Source organism: Echinops telfairi, unplaced genomic scaffold, assembly GCF_000313985.2.
Source record: "Echinops telfairi isolate 266 unplaced genomic scaffold, ASM31398v2 ScPeMD7_9;HRSCAF=40, whole genome shotgun sequence".
NCBI classification, from domain to species: Eukaryota; Metazoa; Chordata; class Mammalia; order Afrosoricida; family Tenrecidae; genus Echinops; species Echinops telfairi.
In genome coordinates, this window is record NW_022103906.1 from 16839933 (window position 1) to 16863911 (window position 23979).

The 23979-nt window shown below is 52.8% G+C and overlaps 1 protein-coding gene across 2 annotated transcripts in view; it reads left to right on the forward strand.

Moving 5' to 3' along the window:
* SCARA5 (scavenger receptor class A member 5) overlaps positions 1 to 23979 on the forward strand; it is a 152977-nt gene that overhangs the window by 125669 nt on the left and 3329 nt on the right. Inside the window, exon 8 of one of the 2 annotated variants that reach the window (XM_045286746.1) lies at positions 13507 to 13704. In XM_045286746.1, the coding sequence (XP_045142681.1) occupies positions 13507 to 13704 (198 nt within the window). The remainder of the gene's footprint in view (positions 1 to 13506; positions 13705 to 23979) is intronic. The other variant, XM_045286745.1, reaches the window with a different exon arrangement.

The following is a 23979-nucleotide window of genomic DNA, read 5'->3' on the forward strand; positions in this document are numbered from 1 at the left end:
CACACACACACACCACCTTCAAGGAAACCCACAAAGATCACAGGAGACTGTCTAGTAAAAGCACTTTGAAGAACCACAGAGTCCAGTGTGAGGTCAAGGGCAGATTATGGTGAGGAAATAGCATTTGAGAACACGCACCCACCGGCCAGCACCTCATTTTGGAAGCGATGCCCTCCAGGAGTGAGCCTGACCAGGAATTTTTCTCTCCTTCGCTTGTGGGATGGCTCCTGTTCTTCCCATATGGATCACATTTCCCGTGGATGTCAGGAAAGAGAGAAGTGTCATGTTCAGAGACGGATGAGGGCCAACTTCCCCAGCCTCCCAGGAGGTGGGCCCAGCCCCACAGCCCTGGGCTGCCGGCTGGCCGGCTGGGGGCATGGGGAGTTCTTTCTTTACCGAAGAATGAATGTTCAACTTCCTTCGTGGGCAGATGGTCCACATTATCCCCCCGGGCTCTACGCTGCAGCTGCAGAAAATCAGAGCCTATTTTCCCAACCCCATGTGTTTATTTCTATTCTCCACAACCTCCTTTCTTTCAACTTGTTTTGGTCTGGCAGGGGCTTGGAAGGCAGGAAGGACAAACTCCAAGGAGCTGCAATGTTTTCGGTCTAGGCTCGGCTTTCCCTCCTCTTCTCTTTACAAGAACACTCGCCTGGGCTTTGGGCCCTTCTGGTGCACAGACAGCAGACTCTGGGGCCCTCACTCAGTGACCCTCCCTGGTCCAAGAGTCCCATTCACCCATACGAGGCCGGCCTGGTGAGCATTGCCCTGTGCCAGATGCTCTGCTTGAAAACAGGGTGCCGTTGTGAGCCACATCGGTGTGCGATGGCTCCTGCCCTCATAGCACTCAAGTGAGTGGGTCGTGCTGTTGGGTGCCAGCAAGGGGATTTGGGCTCCCATGTGACAGCGGAACTGTCCCCTCAGCTTTTCTTCCCTAGTCTCCTCGCCCACCGAGCCACCGGTGGATTTGAACCCCCTGCCATTCAGTCAGCAGCCGCGAGAGCCTAACTGGTGAGAGATGCAGAAAGAGCACCGGAGTATAATACCCGGACCCCGGGGACAATATTTGTGTGCCTTCCTTCCCCAAACCCAAACCCAACTCACTGACACCGAGTCGAGGTCGACTCCTAGTGAGAGTCTGGGTTTCCGAGACTGGGCCTCTTATATGGGAGCTCCTGAGGAGCTGCTGAACCGCTCGCCTTTTGGATCACCGCCCAATGTGTAACCACTACGCCACCAGGGTTCTGTGCCTTTGTTATGAGCGGTGGGTAAGTAGCATAGTGGGGGCCTGCTCTCAGATCGTCCCGCCAGGCCCAGCTTTTCAACCCTGCTGGACCTGGGGATGGCCAGCAAACTAGCCAAAAGTGGCCCCAGCACTGGTGCTCCCCTGAAGCTTTCCAAGTGAGGGAAAGCTCTCTTGGGGCTGAGGACCACTGCTTTACAGCGCAGTCTGCTTCGCTTACACCTGAGATCAATTATTCCTGTGGATCCCCTAGTGCTTCGCGTATGGGAAGGACTGTCTTTAAGTATTTGGCTAGTATTTTGCTTGAGGAGAGTTGGCTCTGAGGTGTGAAGACAGAAGGCCATTGCTCTTCTCTGGGAGCCCCCTTTGCAGCTCTGACCAGGGGCAAATGACTAGACTCTTCGAGGTGCATTCTCTCTGCAGTTTGATGGGCGCGGTGAGAAGGGACGCATGGAGGTGGCGTGCAGCACTCATGAGGCATGCCTGTGCTTAGCCACTTGGGCAGGGCCTACCATCTGATGGGACTCTCTGTCTATGGGTCCCCTAGCCGTTGCTCTTCTCGCTGCAATTGGTCCATTTTCAGAGCATCTCTAAGCCAGGTTTAGAAGAACCCTGTTGGCAGTGGGGAGAGCTCAGGCTCCCCTGACCCTGGAAACCAATCTGAGATATGGCAGCTACTGGCCCCTAAGCAGCCCTCTTAGGCCCACTGGTGTTTAGCAGCGATGTAGTGAAGCCACTCATGTGTGCTTACACTAAATGCTGGAGAACAAGTCAGACATTCGGTATGCCCCCCACCCCCGGGGGGAAACATGGAGTAGAACAAGGGTGGCTGTGTTGGCGCCATCCGGAAGATGCCAATGCCTGGTGAATACAGCCAGGTGCTGGTGTTAAAGCCCTGGAAAGGGATCCTGGGAGATGCTGTCCGGTTCCCTTCCCTTCCCAAAAGCTGAGTGAGCAGCTGCCCAGGGAGGTAGGAAGAGGAGAGGCTACCTGTGTTGGAAGGAAGGGAGGAGAGGGGTTCAAGGTCAACTTCCTGGATCCCTACTAGTCTTTTGGGGGGGGGGCTTAGGGGGACCCAGAGTAGGACCCAGGCTGCTCTGTCTGGGTCCTTGCTTTTCTACTACTTTCCTGGAATCTATTCATGAGGCAGAGAGAGTAAAGAAACATTTGAGAGGAGCATCTCTTCATATTACAAGATTTATAAGGTCTGTCCTAAGAGTCCGAGAGTGGCCACGGCCCCAGCGCAGCATTCCAGGATCATTCCAGAGCTGCCTTGCTTAACAAATGACATCTAGCTTGCATTAGTTCGCAGAAAGTTGCTGACAGCAGGAGCCGGTCTTCTGTCCTATACCCTTGTCCCTCCTCCCCTAATATGCTAAGGAGCCAGGAGCTGAGCCCAGGGGAGAGCAGAGGAAGTCAGAGGAGATTAATTCAATGCAAAGAATGAGCCCTCCCCGCACTCTGGCTCCTCGTGCATCAGGATTACTCAGAGAAGAGGCTTTTGAAGACAAGATCCCCTGCTTGGACCACTGGCATTCCGGCCATCCTCTGCAAAGCACAGAGATGGCTCCTCTGAGGCTGCTGGCACATTCCTGGGCAAAGTGTCGGCCAGCCAGAAGTGGAAACATATAGTGATGGCCCATCCCTGGGTTTACATGTGTTGTTTCTCTCCACTACCACCATTGTACCCATTTGGAGAAGGGGCTGCGGGTAGAGAGATCTGTGGGTAGAGGGACTGAGGGTGGCACTGACAGCTGGCGGAGCTGGAACTTGAAGCCTTTGACCGAGTGCAGGCCCAGCCTCTTTCTCGTTGCCTGGGGTGTCTTCCCTCAGGTATGACCCTGACTGTGTTTTCCTCCATTGAAATGTCCAAATCCACCCAGGTCCCAAGGAGCCACGCGCTAACCAGCCCTTCGCTGAGTGTGCCTCTAGGCGCTGCCTTTGAGCTGTGTTGGTAGGCGGAACCTGCCTCTTTCGGGTCATTTTAAGTAATGGGGGCTGGTCGTTGGGGCATCTGGTTTCCCTTTAGAAGAACAGGACCCATCATCCAAGAGGGCCTGGAACCAATGGTCCTTCAGAATCCAAGCCACCATAGAAGAAGTTCTGGGGCCTTTTCAGTAACCAAAACTCACTGCCATCATGCCCTTTCTGATTCACGACAGCTTGTTAATTCCACCGTCCCTGCCTCTCTGTCTTTCTGCGTCTAGTCAGCTTTCCCAGCGTCTTTCAGTTCAGATTTCTGAATGGCTATTGTTGGCACAGACCTTTTGAGTCAGGCCATTCAGTGATGAGCTCATCCCCGAGGAAGGACGTGTCCACGTGCTTCTGACGCCACTACTGATGATGCCCTTTCCCTCAAAAATCCTGCCAAGTGCGGGTAACAGGTGAAGAATGGGGAAACAGATGGTGTCTTCTTGCCCACAAGACATTTCTTTAAAATCTAAGCAGCGTGCCTTGACTGGACCCGACAGCCTCTTTGCTCTTGGCTCACCACCCTCTTCACTGTCCTGCACGCTGCCTCTCATCCACTCCTCTGGTTCTTAGCAGCGGGGGCTTGGAATGACCCTAGAGTATTTTTGTATCCGCAGAAGAGACAGGCATTTGTACCTCTCTTTTTCCATGGCTGGTTTTTAAAATGTTTAAAAATCAAACAACAATGGGTAGCAACCACAAAAACTCACAGCCATTGAGTTGGTTCCAACTCAAAGGACCCTGTAGGGCAGGGTAGAGCTGCCCCTGTGGGTTTCTGAGATGGTCACTCTTTATGGGTGTAGAAGGCCTCATACTTTTCCCAGGGAGCGGCTGGTGGTTTTGAAATGCTGACCATTTGGTTAGCAGCCTAATAACGTAACCACTATAGAACCAGGGCTCCTATAATGGGTAATAAAGTCCCACAAATTGGGTGGCTTACATAACAAATATGTACCATCTCACAGCTCTGGAAACCAAAAGTTCAAAGCAGGATATCAGCCGTGTTGATTTCTTCTGGGAGTGCTGAGAGAGAAACCCGTCCGAGCCACTCTCCTAGCTTCTGGTAGCTCCACGTCTTCCACCTTCACACGGCTGCCTTCCCTCGGTCTCCGTGTCTGACAGCCCTGTTTCAGAAGGAGACCAGTGGTCTACCCCTGGTGGCAGTTAGAAGTTCAACAAGTTAATAGTTCCAAACCACTTGGGAGAAAGATGAGGCTTTCTACTCCTGTCAAGGTTTACAGTCTTAGAAGCCCACAGGGTTAGTTCTACTCTGTCCTACGGGCTACTGTGAGTTTAGAATCAACTCAATGGCAGTGCGTTTGGTTTGAGTGGGAGTCCTACGGGATTAGAACCCACCCAACTCTAGTTGACTTCATGTCAACCTAACTGATAGCATCTTCAAAGACCCTCTTTCCACACAGTGTCACCTTCACAGGTACTGGGCTAGGACATCAACATACTTTTTTGGAGGACACAGTTCACTCCATGATAGGAGTCCAGAAGGATCCTTAGAATCACGCCACAGCTGGCTACAACCCAGGGTCAGTGCCCCAGCCATGTGTGCACAGTGAGTGCAGCGTCTCCAGGCTGGTGCCATGCCATCCCTTTCCTCCCACCCTGAACTGGTGAGATAAATGGGTGAACGCAGTGCTTCTTCTGAGCAGCCCGGCATCAAGAGCTAACAGCAGAACAAAAGAGGTTCAGGAATGGTGAGGAACTGGAACGAGAATTCCAACAGTACCCACGCACAAAGCTGTGCATCCATCTACCCCTTGCTTTCCATGCCATCAATGCATCCAACCCTTAGTCAGCACATCCAGTCTACCGGCCATAATGGTAGGAACTGAAGGAGTGTACACAAATAGGATAGGATCTCTCTGCCCAAGGAGCGGGGAGTCTTGTAGGGAAAATAGAATCGTACTTCTATCCCTCGCCGACTAAGAATACTGCTGTGTTCTCTCGGCATACTCTCTGATTTGGGCAGTGCCAGCCTACTGGCATCCTCAAACCTTAAAATCAGTTTAACCTCAAGCCAGCTGATGTCTGTGTGATGGCTTAGATCGTCCTGTTCGTGGACATGCTGGAAGCAAGAGTGGTCTCAAGGAGCGGGATCTGGTATCCCAGGAAGAGCTGGCTATTCCTCGCTCTGAAGCGGTTTCCTCTTCGACAAATGAGAGGTTTGGACTAGGCCCGCATTGCTTTTGTCCTTGTATACTTAGCACCTGGTGCATCCTAGAACATAGTGAGACTCAATAAGTACACACAGAGCGGTAAATACATGAATAATTATCGAAAGAAGTCCGCAAATTTAGATAGACAGACAGACAGACAAACAAAAGGTAATGCATCTGCAGTGTCCCAAATATAAAGAACCAAACTCATTGTCTTCAAATAGATTCTGACTCATAGCAACCCTGTAGGACAGGGTGGAACTCCCCTGTGACGTTCCCAGACTGTAACTCTTTATGGGAATAGGAAGCTTCGCCTTTCTGAGGAGCAACTGGTGGCTTCAAACTGCTAATGTTGCCATTAGCAGCCCAATATGTAACCACCACCCCAGATGCACAGAATGTAGAATCACCCTGGATGTCCATGAATATTAACAGTTTCCTCAACAGAGGAAGCTGGTTTACTCCACCCTTGCCTGGTAACACCAGCACGTTTATTTTCTAACATGAAATCACCATGGACATACCCCACAGGAGCATCCTCTGCCATCTCACCCCTCCCGTGTGACTTAGGAGAAGCACAACACCGTCTCTGATTTGGGGTAGACGCATTCCAGGGTCAAGGTAATTGGTTTGAATGTAACTGCTCTATCCATGGGCATCTTGCCGCGATGTTGTGAAGTAGCATTGGTGGACACTGCTCAGAGATGTCGAGAAGAATGAAGGGCTCGGGGAGGGAAAGGACATTATAGAGGGAGAGTCAGTCCTAGGGCAGAGTCTCAAGTTCAGGTCCCAACTCTTTTGTTACCAGCTGTGGGAAGACCTTGGGCAAGCCATACCAGTTCTCTGGGCCACTGTTTCATCAAGTGTCCCGTGAAGCGTTTGGACTCTGTGTTCTCCAAGTCGCTGTCAACTGGCACATTCTGAGCGTTTTCATCTTTCGTGGTGATTGGGAAAGCCCAGCACTCTGTGACTGTTACCTAAAAGTAACCCCAGGCCCTAAATAACGGGGACGCCTGGAGCCTGCAAGGACGCTCAAGACAGCCTCAGAAAACGCAACACGGCATTCCTCTCCTCCTTAGCCTGCCCCCATCTGTGCCTCAGCCCCATCGGCTTCGTTGAGGGCCAGCCCACCAGGTCAGGATCTGGGTTCTCCAGGAAGCCCTGGTGGCAGGGTGGTGACCAGCTGGGCTGCTAACCACAAGGTCAGCAGTTTGAAACCACCAGCTGCTCCTCAGGAGAAAAAGAAGGCTTTCTACTTGAATAAAAAGTTACAGCCTCAGAAACCCACAGGGATAGTTCCACCTTGCCCTATAGGTTCGCTAGGAGTTGATGGCAGTGAGTTGGGTGTGGGGTTGTTTTTTTTTGAGTCCTGATGCAGATAGATGAGAGCCCTATGGTTGGTCCCCGGAGTGCCTGGTCACTACAGCCAGTCTGTGTCTGTGGTCACTGTGACTGGAACTGGGCAGCCAGCTCCAAGCAGACATTAGAACCACTGATGCTCCAGGAAACTGAGACCTCTTGATCTAAGAGAGAGCCAGGAGGTTGCTCAGCCAGAAATCACCAGTGTGGGCTTCACCTGTGCCCCCCAAATATGTATTTGGATCCTAAGCCTGTGGATGTGATCCTGTTTGGAATAGGGTTCTGCTAGGTTAATGCATCCATAGCAGTGTAGGGTGCATCCTAAATGTAATCCCTCCGGGGTTTTACAAAGAGCAGCGTAAGCATACACGAAGCAGAGGAAGATCAGCAATGGTCAGCTCTGATGTTGAACAGGCTTCAACCGAGCTTCCAGACGACATGAGACTGGGAAGAGGGGCCAGATGAGTATGCCTAAAAACCAGTCGGTGACAACCCTGTAGGTCACAAGAGCCCAGTTCCATGATCAATGGGACCTCCGTGAGTTACGGACCAACTTGATGGCACTTAACAACGACAGAGGAAGATAGACCCTACCGCAAGGCACATGGGAGAAGCACGTGGGTCTCTACAAACCCGAGAATCTCAAGGGTTGGTGGCTACTAAAAGCCGAAATAGACAGAGAGGGAGCTCACCCTAAAGTCATGACTTTATTCAGACTTCTAGCCTCCTGAACTGTGAGAAAATATATTTCTGTTCTTTAATGTCAACCACTTGTGATGCCTGTCCAAACATCTGACACCCAGCCTTTAGGTAACTTTACCATAATATCATCTCAACGACACATGACTCTTTGACCCAGCACATGGTGGATTACCTGAATAGTACAACTGCATTTTCCCTGCTCCCACGGAGGAACTTTGGTCTAGGCTGTGCTCTCTTGGGTTTTTGTTTTGTTTTGAGTTTCTGCTCTTTTACACTCAGCAGAGCAAGATCACACAATCCACTTTGAGCCTTGAAGGCTCTCAAATATGAAAGTATTAGTTTTAACTTGCTGACGGATCCCTCACAGCTGGGGATGGAAACCACAATGGTTCACAGAAACTGCTCTGTGGCACCCCTGTCAAGTGGTACCCACAACACAGGCTGCTCCTGCCACCCCTTGGTGCACCTTTGAACATCGTTAGTTTTCCAAGCAGTGGGGCTCTGGTCTGGGCTTTGCTTTGTGATGGCTTCTCTGTCTGGTTTAGCATCTGGAGAGGGGAGAGACTTTCCTTGTGGCCCTGCTACCTCAGGGCAAGCAGGAGACAAAGAGCTGGGGTCCCGGCCAGAGGAGCGCGAGGAAAGGCTCTGTGGAGGCAAAGTACACTGGGGCAGAGACAAGACCCCAGCCAGGCCTTCTCATTGCAGTGTTGTTGTTTCTAATGGTCAAGTTAAAACAACAGAGAAATAACTTCCACATTTCCTGCAGACTTCGGTGAGGGAACTACTTAGCTCCCAACCAAGGAGAAAGAGGAGTCCTGGGGCTGAGGTGGTTACATCTTGGGCGGCTAACTGTAAGTTCAATCATTCGACCAGCCTCCCCATGGTAGAAAAATGAGGCTTGCTACTCTCATGAAGAGTTACAGTCTCAGAAACCCACAGGGGCCGTTCTGCCCTGTCTGTAGGCTCACGATGGGTCAGAATTGGCTCGATGGCAGTAAGTCAAGGGATGGAATGCTGACGGTTCTGGTGCTGGCAGCAGTGGGTGGACTCAGATCTTGGGGTCTACACTGTTTTCTCCACTTGTTACTATAAGCAGATAAACCGGTCAAGTCCTGTCTGTGGGTAGGACCTCAGGATACCAAGGAGAGTGGTATTTTCTTCACGCCATGGGCTCCTTGTATGAATCAACATCAGGAATGCACACGGGCGACCATCAGGTGCAGAGGTGGGTGAAGTGTTCTGAGTTTCCCTTTGCTCTGGAAGGCCTCGCAGGGCTGGCTGAGTTGGGTCGCACAGAAGAGGTTAAGGGCCTGTCCACTGCAGCAGGGGCCATTATTGAGGGGAGTCCTGTGCAACTGTGAAAGCCGGAGGTTCCGCTGCCCATCACGTGCACATCTTCCCTTTGTTTTTAACGAGACCGCCTCCTCTCGATACTGGCCTAGCACCACTAGGTAATGACCTGCCTTCCATTTAGGCTTTGGTCTGCTAACTGCAAGATTGGTGGTTCAAACACACTACCAGCTTTGTAAAAGAAAGATGAGGCTGACTACTCCCATAAAAAATGCCGTCTCTGAAGCCCTGGTTGGGGTTCGTAGGAGTTAGAATGGATTCCATGGCAGTGGGCTTGGTTGGTTTTCTGGGATGATGTTTAAAGAGAGGTGCACGGAACTCCCTGGTCCCCCAGTCCAGGCACCCAGCTCTCGTCCTGGGGGGTCAGAGACCAGGCTGCCTCTCAGGCACCATGTCTGATGATGTGGGGGCTGACACAGCTGTGCGGTGAGGGCATTTCCCAGTGGTGGTTGGTTAGTTGGTGGGAAAGCTTTGCTCTGGGGCAGAAACTTATGGGGAAAAAAAGCATCATGTGAACCCTTTGCCCACAGAAACCCAAGCCTCATAGCAAGCCATGACATCCGCCTCAGGCGAGTAGGGGTGTCACTGTGGGAGTGTGTTGGTGATGGGCCAAGTTCATTGCAGGAGGTGGCGCCATCACACAAGCCTGGGAAAGGGGCCTGCCTACCTCCCCAATAACTCTAGGTGGAGGGGCAAAGAAGGCCAGGGGAAATCCCCTGGGCTCTCAGAGCCCTAGACTGGCCACACCATAAAAGGCTCCACACCTCCAACAGAGGTGTCAAAGCAGATCTCCGATCTTGACCAAGGGGGAAAGGACGCAAAACCCACAGCGTGGCGCCCCAGTAGGACACGGAGCCAGACTGAACTGTGCCATGGAGTCTGGGTGCATCCTGGGAAGTGATGTTGCTTCCAGAATCGTCTGATACTTTGGGGAGAGCTGACCCTGTTTGACCTCTCCCTGGCTTCTCCTGATTATGGGGGTACCTGGGTTCTGGGCAGGGTGATGCCTTCTCTAACTCCCACCAAAGTGTTCTCTGATTGTTTTGTTATTTTCTCTCTATTATGGGCACTTTACCTTATTTCAGCCCCTCGAATCAATATGGCTCCAGGAAGGAGAGAGAGGAGCCCCGGTGGTGTAGTGGTTACACATTGGTCTGCGAGCCATGTGGTCAGCGGTTTGAAACCAGCAGCAGCTTTGCAGGAAAAGGATGGGGCTTTCTAGTCTGGTAAACACTTACAGTCTCAGGAACCCACAGGGGGTCATGATGGCAGTGAGTTCGGTGTTTTTAAGGAGAGGGTACTGGGTACCGTGGCCAGAGACAGTTGCTCTTGCTGCAGAGAGCATGGGGTATGGACCACAAACGTTCTCGAAATTGGTGTTGTCTATTCTGTCAGGACAGTTACCGCATGTTTCTTTCTTTTCCTTCCTTCCTTCCTTCTTTTTTTAAAGTTGTCCTCTTTCCAAATACTCTTTTTGTTACTTCTTTTTACATTGAAATGTCTTGGCAATTCCATTACGTTATCATCTAAATGACGTTTTCCAGACTTCCTCCAAAACACGCCATACTCACAGGACAGACCACACTCCTGCTTTTGGCTTTGGAACATAGGGTCATTGCACCTGTGCCCTCCATGCTCTGTGTCCAGAAGGCAGGAACATCCCACCCAAGGTGGCTTACCACGAGGGAGTGACCGGATCAGAGGGCTGTGATATAAGAAAGAGGGTGTTGGAGCGGTAGAATGCCCTCATGCCTGATTCTCCAGCCAGGCTTCCCCCAAAGCCCTGGGCTCCAGCAGCCTGTGTCTGCCAGGTTGACCTGCTCATTTAATGGTCCTGCCTATTTAATCAGTTAGTTGGTTCCTTCATACCTGCATGCTTTTTGCATGGATTTACTGGGCATCTCAGTGGGCCAGGCACAGTGGCAGACCCCATTAGGAAGGCTGAGAACCACTGCTCTAGATCATCTGATCCCGTCGTTCCGAATGGCTCTCTGCAGATCAATTGAGGCACTGGCTCAAAGTACAGATGCCTTGAGGGCATCGTCTCAAATGACACCAAGGTTTGCATGCCAACCACTAAGTTCACAAAGACAGTGTTCTGCAGCCTACTTGAGGGAGGAGGGGTTGGGGTCTTAACAGCTCGTGAGCGGCCATCCAAGCTGCAAGCCTCCAGCTCTCCCTGTCTGGAGAAAAGAAGCTTGATTCAGCTCAAAAGACACCATTAGTCTAAGAGACAAACGAACCACACAAAAATCAGTCTCCATAACCCTGAGACCAGAAAAACAAGGTGGTGCCTGGCTCCCCCCACCAACTGCTCAGGGTAGGATCACATTTAGAACGTCCTGGAGAGCGTGTGGGAAAGAAATGTAGAACAAAACTCGAAGTTATAAATGAGACAGGTAGCACCCCTGAGACTATGACTCGCAGTCACCCTGGAGGTCTGGAATGGAAGCCTCCTTGTGATAGACTAATCTACCCTTTCGGATCAAAAGGGCAGCATTTATTCCAGGACAAAGTTCATCAGGTTAGAAAAAGAGGCGGGATAGAAACAGGAAACACAGGGAGGAAGCGGGATGCGTGATGGTGCACTGGGGGGGGTGTAATGGATGAACTGAAATAAATTGTGTCTGAATCGTTGAACGTAAAACCGATGATCTGCTCTGTAGAGCCTTCATCTAATTCACCATACAAAGGTTTTAAAAGGAGAAGTGCAGATCCCTAACTCTTGCCCCAAGGCTCTAAGTGAGTAGGTCTGAGTTGGCTTGGGCATCTGCCTTTTCACAAGCATCCCCAATGAGTTTGATGGATGTCTTTTTTAAGACGCACTAACTGCCTTTAAAGGAGTCCTGGTGGCCCAGTAGAATAAGCATTGAAGTGCTCATTGAAGAGTAGGCAGTTCTAATCCACCAATCACTCTGGTGGGGAAGGAAAAGGCAGTCTGCTTCGGTAAAGATTTCCTGTCTCGGGCACAGGATGGAGCAATTCTCCTCTGTCCTACATGGTTGCTACAGGGTTGCCATGAGCTGGAATTGACTCCCTGACTGTGGGTTGAGTTGGGTTTGGGACCACACCACTACGTTACCAAGTGAAGAAACTCAGGGGGGGTCTGAGGCAGGAAAAGTGCCCCGGGAGTGGGATGCAGGCAAGGGGATAAAAGAATGTTAGAAGACACATCTGGAGACCCTGCTCTGGTCCCCGCTCGGCAATAACAGGATGACTAACCCTGAGACTGTGACTCAGCCAAACGCTGGCTCTAAGGTGATGTTAAGCTTGCTTCGGCTGCTCCAGGGTCCTCCGAGACTGCAAAGCAATCCCCTTGGAGAAGCTTCATAATGCAATTTAATCCCAAACTGAATCTTCATCCGGATGATGAGTGTTGGCTCGGGTGAGGTAGAAGATGGAGTTCCACAGGAGGGCAAAGGGAAATCAAGGGGTGAGGGAGGAATACGTCGATGAGTTTGACTGGTAGTTTAGACTGTGGAACACCCCTAGTGGCGTCGTGGCTATGGTGCCAACTGCAAGGTCAGCAGTTCAAAACCACCAGCCACTCCTCAGAAGAAAGACAGGGTTTGCTACTCCTGTAAAGAGTTAAAGTTTTGGAAATTCACACTGTCCTTTGGGGTTCTTATGAGTTGACATCAACTAGGTGGCAGCGAACTTAATTTTGTTGTTAGACTAAGGACTACAAAGCTGGCGATCTAAACGTAAACACCAAGTAAGGTTTTACGTGTGTGTGTGAAATAATGAAGGAAAAAAACACCTTAAAATCTAGTAAGCTATTACTAAATAAATTGATGTTTAATCCTTTGGAGGGGGGTGGGGCAGGATGAATCTTCATTCTTTCGTCAACTTAGAAAACATTTGTCATTCATTTCCTACAGCCAGACTCTGTGTTAAACACTCATCTTACAGATGAACTCCCCAGGGTTTCAGCCATTAAAGAACGGGGGAAAGCAGCATGTGCTATGTGTCAGGAACCACGCTGGGAGCCTTCTGTAAATAATTTCATGTAATCTGCACTGTAGCCCTGAAAAGTAGGCCTGGCCCCCACCCGTGACAGTGGAAGAAACCCCCTCAGCGAGGCTCAGGCACTTCCTTAAGGTGATAACTATCTAAGAGCAACTCTTGGGCCTGCCTCGCTGTGCAGACACCAGCCCACGCTCTTGCCACAGACGGCCCCATGTCCTCCGTTCTGGAACCGGCACTGTGACGTCTCTGAAAACAGGGGAATCAAAAATTCTCATAGCATAGTCACGTGGCTTACAGTCAGTGGCACCTAGGATCTGATGGCCTCCTGTCTCAGTAAGGGGCAGAGCTGGAGCGCATGTCACGTCACCCTGGCACCAAGCACTTCTGCGCCCACAGCCTTGGGGGGAAGTAGACAAGGAGGCATGGGACTTGAAGGGGACCTCTAGGTGCTCACCACCTACTGAGCTGTTAAGCCAGGCCACCCTGCCCCCAAAGCCTTGGCCATCCCTGGGTTCCCTCTCCTCTTCCGACCTGGAAGTCATGGTAACTAGTAACCAGGTCCCAAAGGGTGGCAGAAACCAGGCTGACAAAGAACCCCATGACAAGCCACGAGCTCGGTTGGCCAGAGGCCCCAGCCCTCTCTTCGCCCTCACTGCCCCGGGGAGGGAAGGTGGTTGGAGACGCTCTCCGGGTGGAGCCCGGGGTTTCTGGAGCTGTGTGATGACGGTGGGCTGCTCCCAGCAGGAGGCGTGGAGGCTGTGGCCATCCGGCTGGTGAACGGCTCGGGCCCACACGAGGGTCGTGTGGAGGTGTACCACGACCGGCGCTGGGGCACCGTGTGCGACGACGGCTGGGACAAGAAGGACGGGGATGTGGTGTGCCACATGCTGGGCTTCCGAGAGGCCAAGGAGGTGTACAGGACTGCTCGCTTCGGGCAAGGTAAGGCGCTCACAAGGAAAAGGCCCTTCTCCGCTGTGAATCTCAGGGCTGGAGAGGGACCGCCATGGCCTGCTGGCCTGCTCTCCTCCTCCAGAGCCGGACTGGCCTGGCAGCAATCCTACAACTCTGCCAAGTGGTCCCTGGCTTTGCCTGAATACTTCCTGCCATCGAGAACTCCCCACGCTGGGGGCAAGCTCCCCGGCCTTCAGAAAGTTCTGTTGACGCATATGGGCCCTTCCCTGGGTTGTCATCTTGTCCCCGTCCTTTGTCCCACATCAGCAGCCCTAGTTCTGCTTCTTGTGTCTCCAGAGCGTGCCGAAGCCCTCCCCGGCCTGAGGACTCCTCAGGTCCATCCGTCTTTATCATCCGCTGCCCTCTGTCATTCTTTGTCATGACAGCGTTTGTCACTTAGCGCCAGGCTGTCCTCTAAACACAGCGCAGGGGGTAGCTCACTTAATCCCTGCAGAGCCGTGAAGTAGATCCAGATATTACCTTCCTTTTCCAAATGAGGAAGGAGAGGCTCAGAAAGTTTGCCTCGCCATTCCTGGGTCACGGGACTAGAAAAACAGTAGCCTGCCTTCAGAGTCCCTGCTCAGGGTGCCCGCCCCTGGCCACTCGGCTGGGCTGTGCCCGCCTGGCTCTCAGTCTTTCCTTCTTCAGACAAACACCACCCCACCCCCTTCTTGCCTCTTGCTCTCCATGTGGGTTCACCATGTGGGTAGCTTTCCTTTCAACATGCTCCAACATACCCGCCTTCCTGGGGAGCACCAGTCAGGGGACAGGCTGGGCTGGCTGCTGCTCTGACCCATCCATTCCCTTGCTGTTGAAGGGACGAGGGCTCTAGCCCGGCTCCAGGCTCCTTTCACCACATCAGTCTACCCTCTGTCTGCCGGCATGCCTCCCACCACCACCCCCAGACTGTCCAAGCACCTGCACCCGCCAGCCAAACACATTGCTGTGGGTTCTGACTCCTCCCCACGCCCATGTGGAGCACTGTACCCCATGGGGTTTGCACTTATTTCTGCACCGCTAATCATCATGCCTTTCCCCCCAAGGTGCTTCTAGTGGGCTCAGACTTCTCACCTCTCCGTTAGCAGCTAAGCATGTACACGGTGCACCGCCCAGCGACACGGGCCGCAGGGAGGACTCCTTGGACATCCACAGGCAGGGGGTGAACACCCACCATGCCACCCGCCTCCTCAACCAGTCGCACTGAGGAGAAGCCCAAGCCGGCACACGCACCTAGAGCGGGCTCGGCGAACTTTAGAGATGGAAGAGCCAGATCCTGTCGCTCACTAGAATTTACACATGATCCGAGAGCCAGAAGTATAGTTTTACAATCACATGCGATCACCAGGATCTGAATCATAGCCCTTAACATTTTAGAAATGAAACTGGGATCGTTTTCTTTTTCATTTCAATGTTCGCTTCAGAGCCACATGGACCTACTGAAGGAGCCGCCTAGGGCCCTTGAGCCAGACTTTGCCGACCACTGGGCTAGAGTCAGGGCCTGTGGACACCTGCTGAGCACGCTCCACCCCAGGCAGCTCTGTGCTGCCCATGGCCCTATGGTCGTGGGCATGCCCCTTCTCCACGCTGGGCCTTCTCCACATTTCCTCGTCTGTCACTTGAAGGGGTTGGCCAGCTCGCTGTGTGCGCTGTCCAGCCTGCTTCCTCCCAGGTTGAAGCTGCAGCTGTTGCCCACCTGTTAAGAGGACCAGGGGCAGTGGAAAGGGGTGTGGACTGACCTCCATTGCCAAGTTCTCCCTCTGTGACCTCTGGAGCAGCAGCTGGCCCATTTGGTAGCATGAAATGGAGCCAGGCTAGTCTGCTTGGTGTCTTGCCTGAGGCTGTGGACTGCCTGGCGTAGCCACCCAGCTTGCTGCGCTAGTGGCTTTGTGCACCTGTATAACGGACGCTGAGGCTCCCAGGCATCCTTTCCGGACAGGGGTATTGGAGCTGGGTGTGGTACAGAGCTGCTGTGGGTCCTTCCACCCCTCTCCTGTCTCCGCAACGCACTGTTGGGCTCAGATCTCCCACCTCCGGCGCATGGATTGAGAGAATACTTGTGAAATCCACTGAGATAGATGGCAGACAGCACCTGGTGATACCAGCACATCCTGGCCTCTCCAACAAAGGCCAGCACAATGCCGGTGGGGAGCTCAAAGGGGTCCCCAGCCCTTCAGGGGCAGCCCACTGGGAGAGCGCTGTTCTCCCACACAACGTTTTGGGCTCAATGTTAGCCCATTTTTCTCACAGAAAACAGACCTTGATGTTTCTGACAGGGAGGAGACACGTACAACGTGCTCCCTTTCCACTTATTTTGTGTTTGGGGCTCCAACGACGGCTTCTTTCTACTAAGTGAAAGCAAAACCATTTGGGGGAGAGAGAAAAAAAAGTGCTATTCACCCCAAGTGCTGGTTCGTTACAAAGACAGCCTAGCCTCGTGCCCACAGACTGTGTGCTGGGCTAGGGGTCCCCTTGGCAGTGATGACCCCTTCCACTCCTCCTCACAGGGGACCCCTAGAATTGCCACTTCATTCTGTAAACTTCACCAACGGGGCGCTTCGCATGCTTCCACGCATCTGTCGGATTTGCCCTGCCACTTCCCCATCATCCAGTAGCTGTTTCCACTTCGTATTCAAAACCCTGACAGCCGGCAGCATAGATGTGGCTCACAAAGCCCACAGAAGAAACGGAGGCTCTCAGAAGACAAGGGACAGGTAAGGCATGGGCTTGTCTGGTGCCCTCGCTAGGAGCCCAGGTGACACGCCGTCCTGCTTGGCACACAGCTTCTGGGCACCCACTCTGACAGTGTCTGTTCGTGCCACGCACGGTACAGTTCTCACCAGCGTTCGTGCGGTTCATGGCTGGTGTCCTGTCCTAGCCACCATCCATCTGTAAGCGGGGGCTTACATGTTGCTGTGATACAGAAGGGGTCTCCGTGGGATCTCCAGCTCTGGGAAGAAAGGCCTGGAAATCTACTTCTACACATCAGACAGTGGAAACCCCATGTGTCTCAGTGGTCTACCTGCAACCCACCACGGGTGTGGCTCAGAAACAGGCAGTGTTTCGTCCCACTGTGCACGGGGGTCACAGTGAGTTGGGGCCCCACTCCACAGCAGCTAACATGACCATCTGTGCCAGGATGCGGGCTGGGAATACAGAATGAGTTTGCTTAGTCCTCAACCGTCACATGTTCATTTTAGAGGAGGCATGAGACAGGTGCGTGGTTTCCAAACAGGGAGGGGTAAGGGTGAGGATACAATAGTGGCTATACCCACTTCTCCTGGCAGCAAGAGCTCTGGAGAGAAACAGCAACTTGCCATCTGGAGACCACAGCCTCCAACCCACCTGAGCCCTGCCTCACACCATACATTGCTCCTCAGTTCCCCGGGGCCTTCCAGCCCTGGGCCCCTCTGCCTCCTCTGTTTCTATCCACTCCCTTCTGGACATGCCTCCTTGCCTGCCAGCGAGCCACTCGGATCCATCACTCCTCACCATGACCCTCGGTGCTCTGGCTCCTGGCCGTTTTCTTGTACCCCACCTTCCTGAAAGCTACTTGTCCCTCAGCACCCTCTCCCGCCCAGCCTCCTCCCCTCGCTCCTACTTAGCTTCCCACTGGGCGCCAGCCTCAGCTTCTCTTGAGCTCTTCCTGCTTTGAGAGAACACTCGGGCGCTTCCGCTCCCACCCGCTCCCTTCCGCAGACCTAGATGTCCGATGACCTTCTAAGAGAGCACCACTCAGAGGACCACGTCAACACGGCACATGTTTCTCCTCACCAAACCCTCATGTCAAGGAACAGCACTATTTGAGTACGGATTAAATCGAATACCCCTAAAATCAGTGCCGGAATCCTTACCCCTCGTGGTACAATGGTCAAGTGCGTGGCCGCTGCCCTGAAAGTTGGCAGTTCCGGGGGAGGGAAAAACAAAGCCACGCTGACCAGCTCCTATAAAGCCTCGGGGACAGTTCTACTCTGTCACACTGAGTTGCCATGAATCAAAAATCAACTCGATAGCCAGCACCTAAGACTTCTAACATCCCTATGGTCGTTGCCCTGTCAGAAATCTGTTCTCTTTGCTGGTGCAGCCATAGCAGCCCAGGATGTGTTCGAAACCCAATGGCTTCTGAGCCACAGAAAAGATCCGGATTAGACAAAAGAACAGGCGAGGGCAAACAGAGAGACAGCTTGAAGATCACGGGAGAGGGGAGGGGGGAAGCCAGGGCCGCAGGTGCTGAAACCTTGATCCTCCCCTAGAGACGATGGAGAGATAGCTCTCCCCACCCCCACCCCCACCCACTGCTTACCCCAGAGCCAGTGCCCAAACCAAGACTTCGAGCCTCCTGAACCATAAGAAAAGGAACCCCTGCCCTTTAAGCCACTTGTGGTTTAGATAATGTCGCAAACCTGGGGACTTGTGGCATTTCTTTACCGCACCACCAGCAAACCAAGCCCGGCACTGCCTCACACAGAGACCTCCAAGCCAGAAGCCTGGGCATCTACACGCGCTCACCTACGCCCCCTATTCCCTAAGAGATCAGTCCCCGAGGCCTGCAGATTCTGCCCACTTGGTGTCTCTTGACTCTCTCCCCTCCTTTTCATTCTCCCTGCCCTGTCCTCAGGCACTCAAGCAGGTTAGAGCAATGGTTAGGGGCTGAGGCTCTGGCGGAAACCATCCAACTGTAGACGGATCTTTGCGATAGTAAGTGAGGTGGTGCGTGTAAAGCAATGAGCCGGAACACAGGGCACCGTTGTACCCATTTCCTGTACGTTGCAGGTGGCACATCGGGCAGAGCGAGTGTGGTGGTAGTCTTCTACTGGCTACTGAGCTCCCTCCTGCTACATCTCCACCTCTCCAGGCCTTCTGCTGCCTTTCCGCCTCGTGGCTGTAAGGGATCTTTCTAAAATGACCACCTGATCCTTCATGGGTTTGCATTGCTTCCAAGACCAGGTTCAGGGTCCTTAGTTTAGTGCTCAAGGCTCCAGGTTCTCCCGCCCCCCCCCACTCCCCCCTTAGCTTCACTGTCGGACAGGCTTATGGGTCTACTTCCGGTTCTCTAACACACATGTTTCCATATCTTCTCACGTCTGCTCCTCTGTCTGCAATGCCATTCCCCCTCCTTCACCTAGCTCATTCCCGGGCAGGTGTGAAAGCTCACCTCATGGATTCCCTCCTGAAGAAGCCTCTCTGGCTCCTGCCATCCTTCACTGCTGCCCCATGACAGACATAGCTGCTCTCTGCCCCATCGCACTTTTGTGCATAACCTTCTGAAAGCAGCACCCCCACGTTCCTAATCTTTGATGGGTAGGTGCTCATCCTGAGGACTTGCCCTTTACAACTCCAAACCCCAGAACCATGCCTGGGATGTCACAGGCACTGGCTAAGTGCGGGAGGGATGGAATTGCGCTGCCGACCTAACCTGAACTCCGAGGAAAAGGGGTGGGGCCACATCTGACTTCCTCCAGCGTCTACAGCTGTTGCTCCAACGCTGAGGTCAGACTTGTGTCCGCCCTCCATTGCGTTCCTGCTGTTTTGACATCCTGCTGTCTTCCCTGTAGCATTCTCTACCCTGGGGGTGTATCTGATCATGCATTGCAGGGGCCACACAGAACTCACAGTGCTCATCACTATGGGGTCTTGGGGAGTGAACAGTTGCAATTCAGGTGAGAACTGCTCAGGGCTCAGTTGTTCAATCGGGAGCGTTTCCTCTCTGCTGTGCCCACAGGCAGGCCTCTCTCCAGCCCTCTACATCAGCTTTGCCTCTGCCCTGGTTGGACAGAGCTGCCAGCGAGTGCCCAAAGGGCATGCCACTCCGCTGTAAGCCTCAATGTAAAGGCACTCAGCTTCAGCTCCATGATCAAGTGCCCAGAGTGACCCTACTCCCCAAGTTGCCTCCTACCCTAAAGCACTCAGATTTCCTTGCTCTGAGGGCTGGGAGGTGCACTGCTCTGTCTCATACTCCTGTTCTACTGATGCTGTTCCTCTGCCACCCTCCGGTGTCACAGCTGTTGGGGAGATCCAACACACAGGGAGGGATCTCGGGGTCCAACAGACACGCTCCACTGCGAACTCTTTTTCCTTGTCAGTAGTGAAAGTCTCCCCTCCCTCCCTCTTTGCTTCTGAGATGGCTTGTTTTATATCCAGCATAATTACCAGTCATTCATAGATAAATGATTTCATCTCATCTGTACCTTCCCCCTTTCTTTTTGCCCAGCCCATCAGGAGAGCAAGGTCGTTTTGGTGGGAGTAACAAAGGCGATGGCTAAAAGAGCCATATTAAATAATTTGCTGCATTGACTCAGATGTTGCCGATCCCTGGCAGCCGTCCCAGGGGTCTGGCAACATAATATTTTTCCTGGACAGAGCTGAGTGACTCTCTTACCTGTTTTCCTGGCAAAGTGAGATGAGACCCAAATGGGAGGAACTTGAGGGTGCTTTTTATTTTCAAGTTCATCCATAAACCATTGGAGAAGGAGTGGATACAAATAGGGAAGACAGAGCGAGTGGAGGCTGGAAAAGGTCACGGGGGCACCTTGTGGAGAGTGGGACTTGGCACAGCTGAGTGTTAGCGCTGGGCCAGCCGAGAAACTTCTCTGCGATACGGAGAGATGAAGGTAAGGACGGGTATAGAGGCAGACAGGCTTCTAGGTGGAAAGGGGTGGAGGGAATCGGAGGGTTCACATTTAATTATATTGTTATCCATATTCTTTGGCCGTTTTTCTGAGATAAGATTCAATTGCTTGGCAATGTTTTAGTGCAAAGGATCAGCAAATGGACCAGAAAGCAAGTATTTTGGACTCTGTGTGCCAATTTCTGTTGCTGTTCCTCAACTCTTCCACGGCGATATTAAAGTAGCCCTCCACTCTGTCATCCAGTGTGTGCGACTATGGTCAGGAAAACTTTATTTCCCAAAACAGGGGCCGGACTGGATTGGGCCTGTGGTGTGCCACCTTCTGGGCTCCATCGGTACGGTGGCCATATGGGGAACAAGTATGGAACTGACTGGGCATGAGATCCCCCATCATGGGCTCTCCACGTGTGAGGAGACGGGCCCATTTTGCTCATGTCACTCTCTCTGCCTCTCGCATCCAAGCCTGTGGGACTCACCGTAACTCCTTCCTACGACCTGTGTGATTCAATATAGCTATGGGAGCTCAAGTGTTAGCGCCATGAGGCAGATGTTTTTGTTGTTTGACTCTTTTTTTGTTCTCGGATGCATTCCAAACACCCGGAAGAGTGCTGAGCACAGAGTACCCTATCAAATAAGAGTGAACGATGGAAGGCCTGTCGGGGAGAAGGCAAAATATCCAGACAAGATGGCTCTCGTGCAGCCCGAGTCTTCTAAGCACCACCAGACCTGGGCTCTGGTCCCAACTCTGCTTCCTGAAGCCAGAAACCTGTGGCTTCCTGCTTCTCCCTCTGTAAAATGTGGGGCTGGGGTCGCCTACCGACTAAGCTGACACGGGCTGCTATTACGGAGCTCCCTCAGGGAACAGTGCCAGGGTCACCCGGAGCAGGGCTTCAAAGACTTCGCTCCACCTGGGTGCTGCTGATACTGCAGCCTCGGAGTCAGGTCTTGGGGTGGGTGGATCCTAAGTCTCTGACGTTCTGCAAGCTGATGCACCTGGTCCTCAGACCACACTTGGAATAACCCTCTGTCAGTTCCGGAGTGAAAGTGGGGGATCGGTATCCAGACTAGGTGAAGACCCTGCCCCCTGGACCTCATGCGATCTGCAAAGATCGTGTGCTGTCTTTCAGCGGATCCCTGAATTGTCCCGAAACTGCCCACACTCACTGCCGCCTCATAGCGACCTGAAAGGGTAGGGTAGACCTGCCCCTGTGAGTTTCTAATGCTGTAACTCTACAGGAGTAGAGAGCCCCATCTCTTCCCACAGAGCAGCTGGTGCTTTCGAACTGCTAGCCTTGCAGATCGCAGCCCAGTGAGCCACCACTGTGCCACCAGGGCACCTCTACTGCCACCGCAGACACTGCAGACACAAAGCCAAACTCCCCGCCATCGAGTCGACTGGGACTCATAACGGCCTGCGAAGGGTGCCCTGGTGGGTGTCTGAGACTGTGAATCTTGATGGGATTAGAGAGCCTGGTCTTTCTCCCGACAAGCAGTCAGTGGGTTTGAAGTGTGGAGCGTGCATCAGTCCGAGAGTCCGTGCTGCTAATGTAAGAAATCTAGGCTGTAGGAACCCTGGGGTCTCAGTGGGTACTGCCCTGAGCTGTGAGCCACAAGATCAGCAGCGTAAGCTCACCCAAAAAGATGAGTCTGTTTGCTCCCGTAAAGCTTTCTTCTTTGAGGAAAGTTTTGAAAGGGGCAGTTCTACGCTGTCCTATAGGGTCGCTGTGAACCAGCATCCACTGGGTGGCAGTGAGTTTGGGTTGTTTGTTGTTGTTGTTGTGTTCTGAGTTTTAGTCTCGCGGTGGCTACAACAATGGGCTCAAACAGCAACGAGGATGAGCATGACGCAGACTGGACATTGTGCGCGGGGGTCACTCTTATCAGAACCGACTCGCTGGCATGTAACAACAAAAACTGGCCTGTTTCATTCGTTCTTCCACGTCTGCCGCTGGGCGTTCAGACTTGCTGTCTGCGTGTTGGGGCTGGGGAACCTCAGGTCTGCTCTTCATTTGTCAGTCTCCGCCAAGTTTCTCTATTTGCTTTGGGTGTGACTAATCCCACAGGCCTCTCGGGCCTGAGCCTTTTCCTGGGTAATTTGTAAACTGACGTGTTTCCCAGGAGACAGTTAATCTGTGAATTATTGCTCTGCCTCAAAGAACTTCTTGTGTAAGAGGCAACGGGTATGCCGGCCAGGGACGGAGCAGGGAAGAGGCTCTGCTGAGCAAACATCGTCCAAAAAGATGACCAGGAGACGGCCTCCCAGCTCTCTGTCCCCAAATTCACTGCAAGGCAACCCCCGCGGACAGCGTATGTCGAAATCTCTGTATAGCAAAAAGACGTCTGAACCGTAGCTCACGCAGTTATAGACGTGGGCAGTGAAAGGGTTCAGATGTTTCCCTACCATGAACTCCGCTGTGCAGGGATATGACTGGTGCAGTTCAGGAGTGCGTGACAGAGTTTCACAATTTTAGTACTTAGTCCTCGACGTCGCTCACAAATGGAAGGATGACCCCATGTGTGACCCGAGTGACCGCTGGCAGATGGCGCCGTGTGGCTGGGAGGACTGGTCAGCTGGCTCTCTGGGCAAGGAGACCATCTTCTCTTTGTGGGATTCGGGCAAGGTACCAAACCCACGGCCACCAGGTCGACTCTGACTCTCAGCAACCCTAGAGAGGGCTTCCAAGGCTATAAACCCTTAGGGGAACAGATAGCCTCGTCTTTCTCCTACATAGCAGCTGGTGATTTTGAACTGCTGACCTTGTGGTTAGCAGTCCTGTGCTTACCAGAAAGCACCACCGGGTCTCCTTGGATAAAGTCCTACTAAACCCAAACCAACTTTTTGTAGGATTTTGTTCATTTTCAAAGCCTTCTCTACTACGGGCATCGTTCATCTGAGACATTCGAGGTGCCCCGCCAGTCATACTTGTCAGAAGGTGCCCCAGCTTCTGACATGGGTCCTGATGCTTTGGTTGGCAGGTAACAGAACTAATAGATGATGGAGAGACCCACTCACCCTGTGTGCCCATAACGCACCCCGGTTTACTGCTTCAAGCCCCTCCCAGTTTGAAGCTGCAATGGTCACACTGGCTGATGCTGGGATGTGAATCCAGGTCTGGCCTGCTGCGAGGCCCTGCTTCTTCCTGGACACCAGGGTCTGGTAGACTTCGGTGCATCTGTGCATAGTCACCTTGTGAAACTTACGACCCGAGAGAGTGTGCGTGGGACAGCCCTCCTGCTGCCCTGCTAATGCCCAGGCTGCTGGTACTGTGAGCAGCCTGGCACTTTGTGCACAGCATGTGCACCTTCTGTTTGTTTACCAACCCCCTCCTCTTCCTGAGAGGTGTTTTTATAAAATGCTACCTGTGGCAACAGCAGCAGTTCTGTCTGTCTGTTTGTTTGCTGGAGAAAGCAGTGACCAAACAAATGGAGAAGGCACACATCATTTGTGTAAACAGGTGGTGCTTCCCTTTGGAGCCTTGAAGTCTCCTATCCGGGCGCCACCATCTGCACCCAGGCACAGCCATCATCCCAGATAACCAACAGATCCGGGCATCTGTGGGGCTCCTGACAACTTCTGGAGCACCCTACTACCCTCTGCTTGACCCTCTGACCCTAAAAAAGCCCTCTCCGTGCCTCAG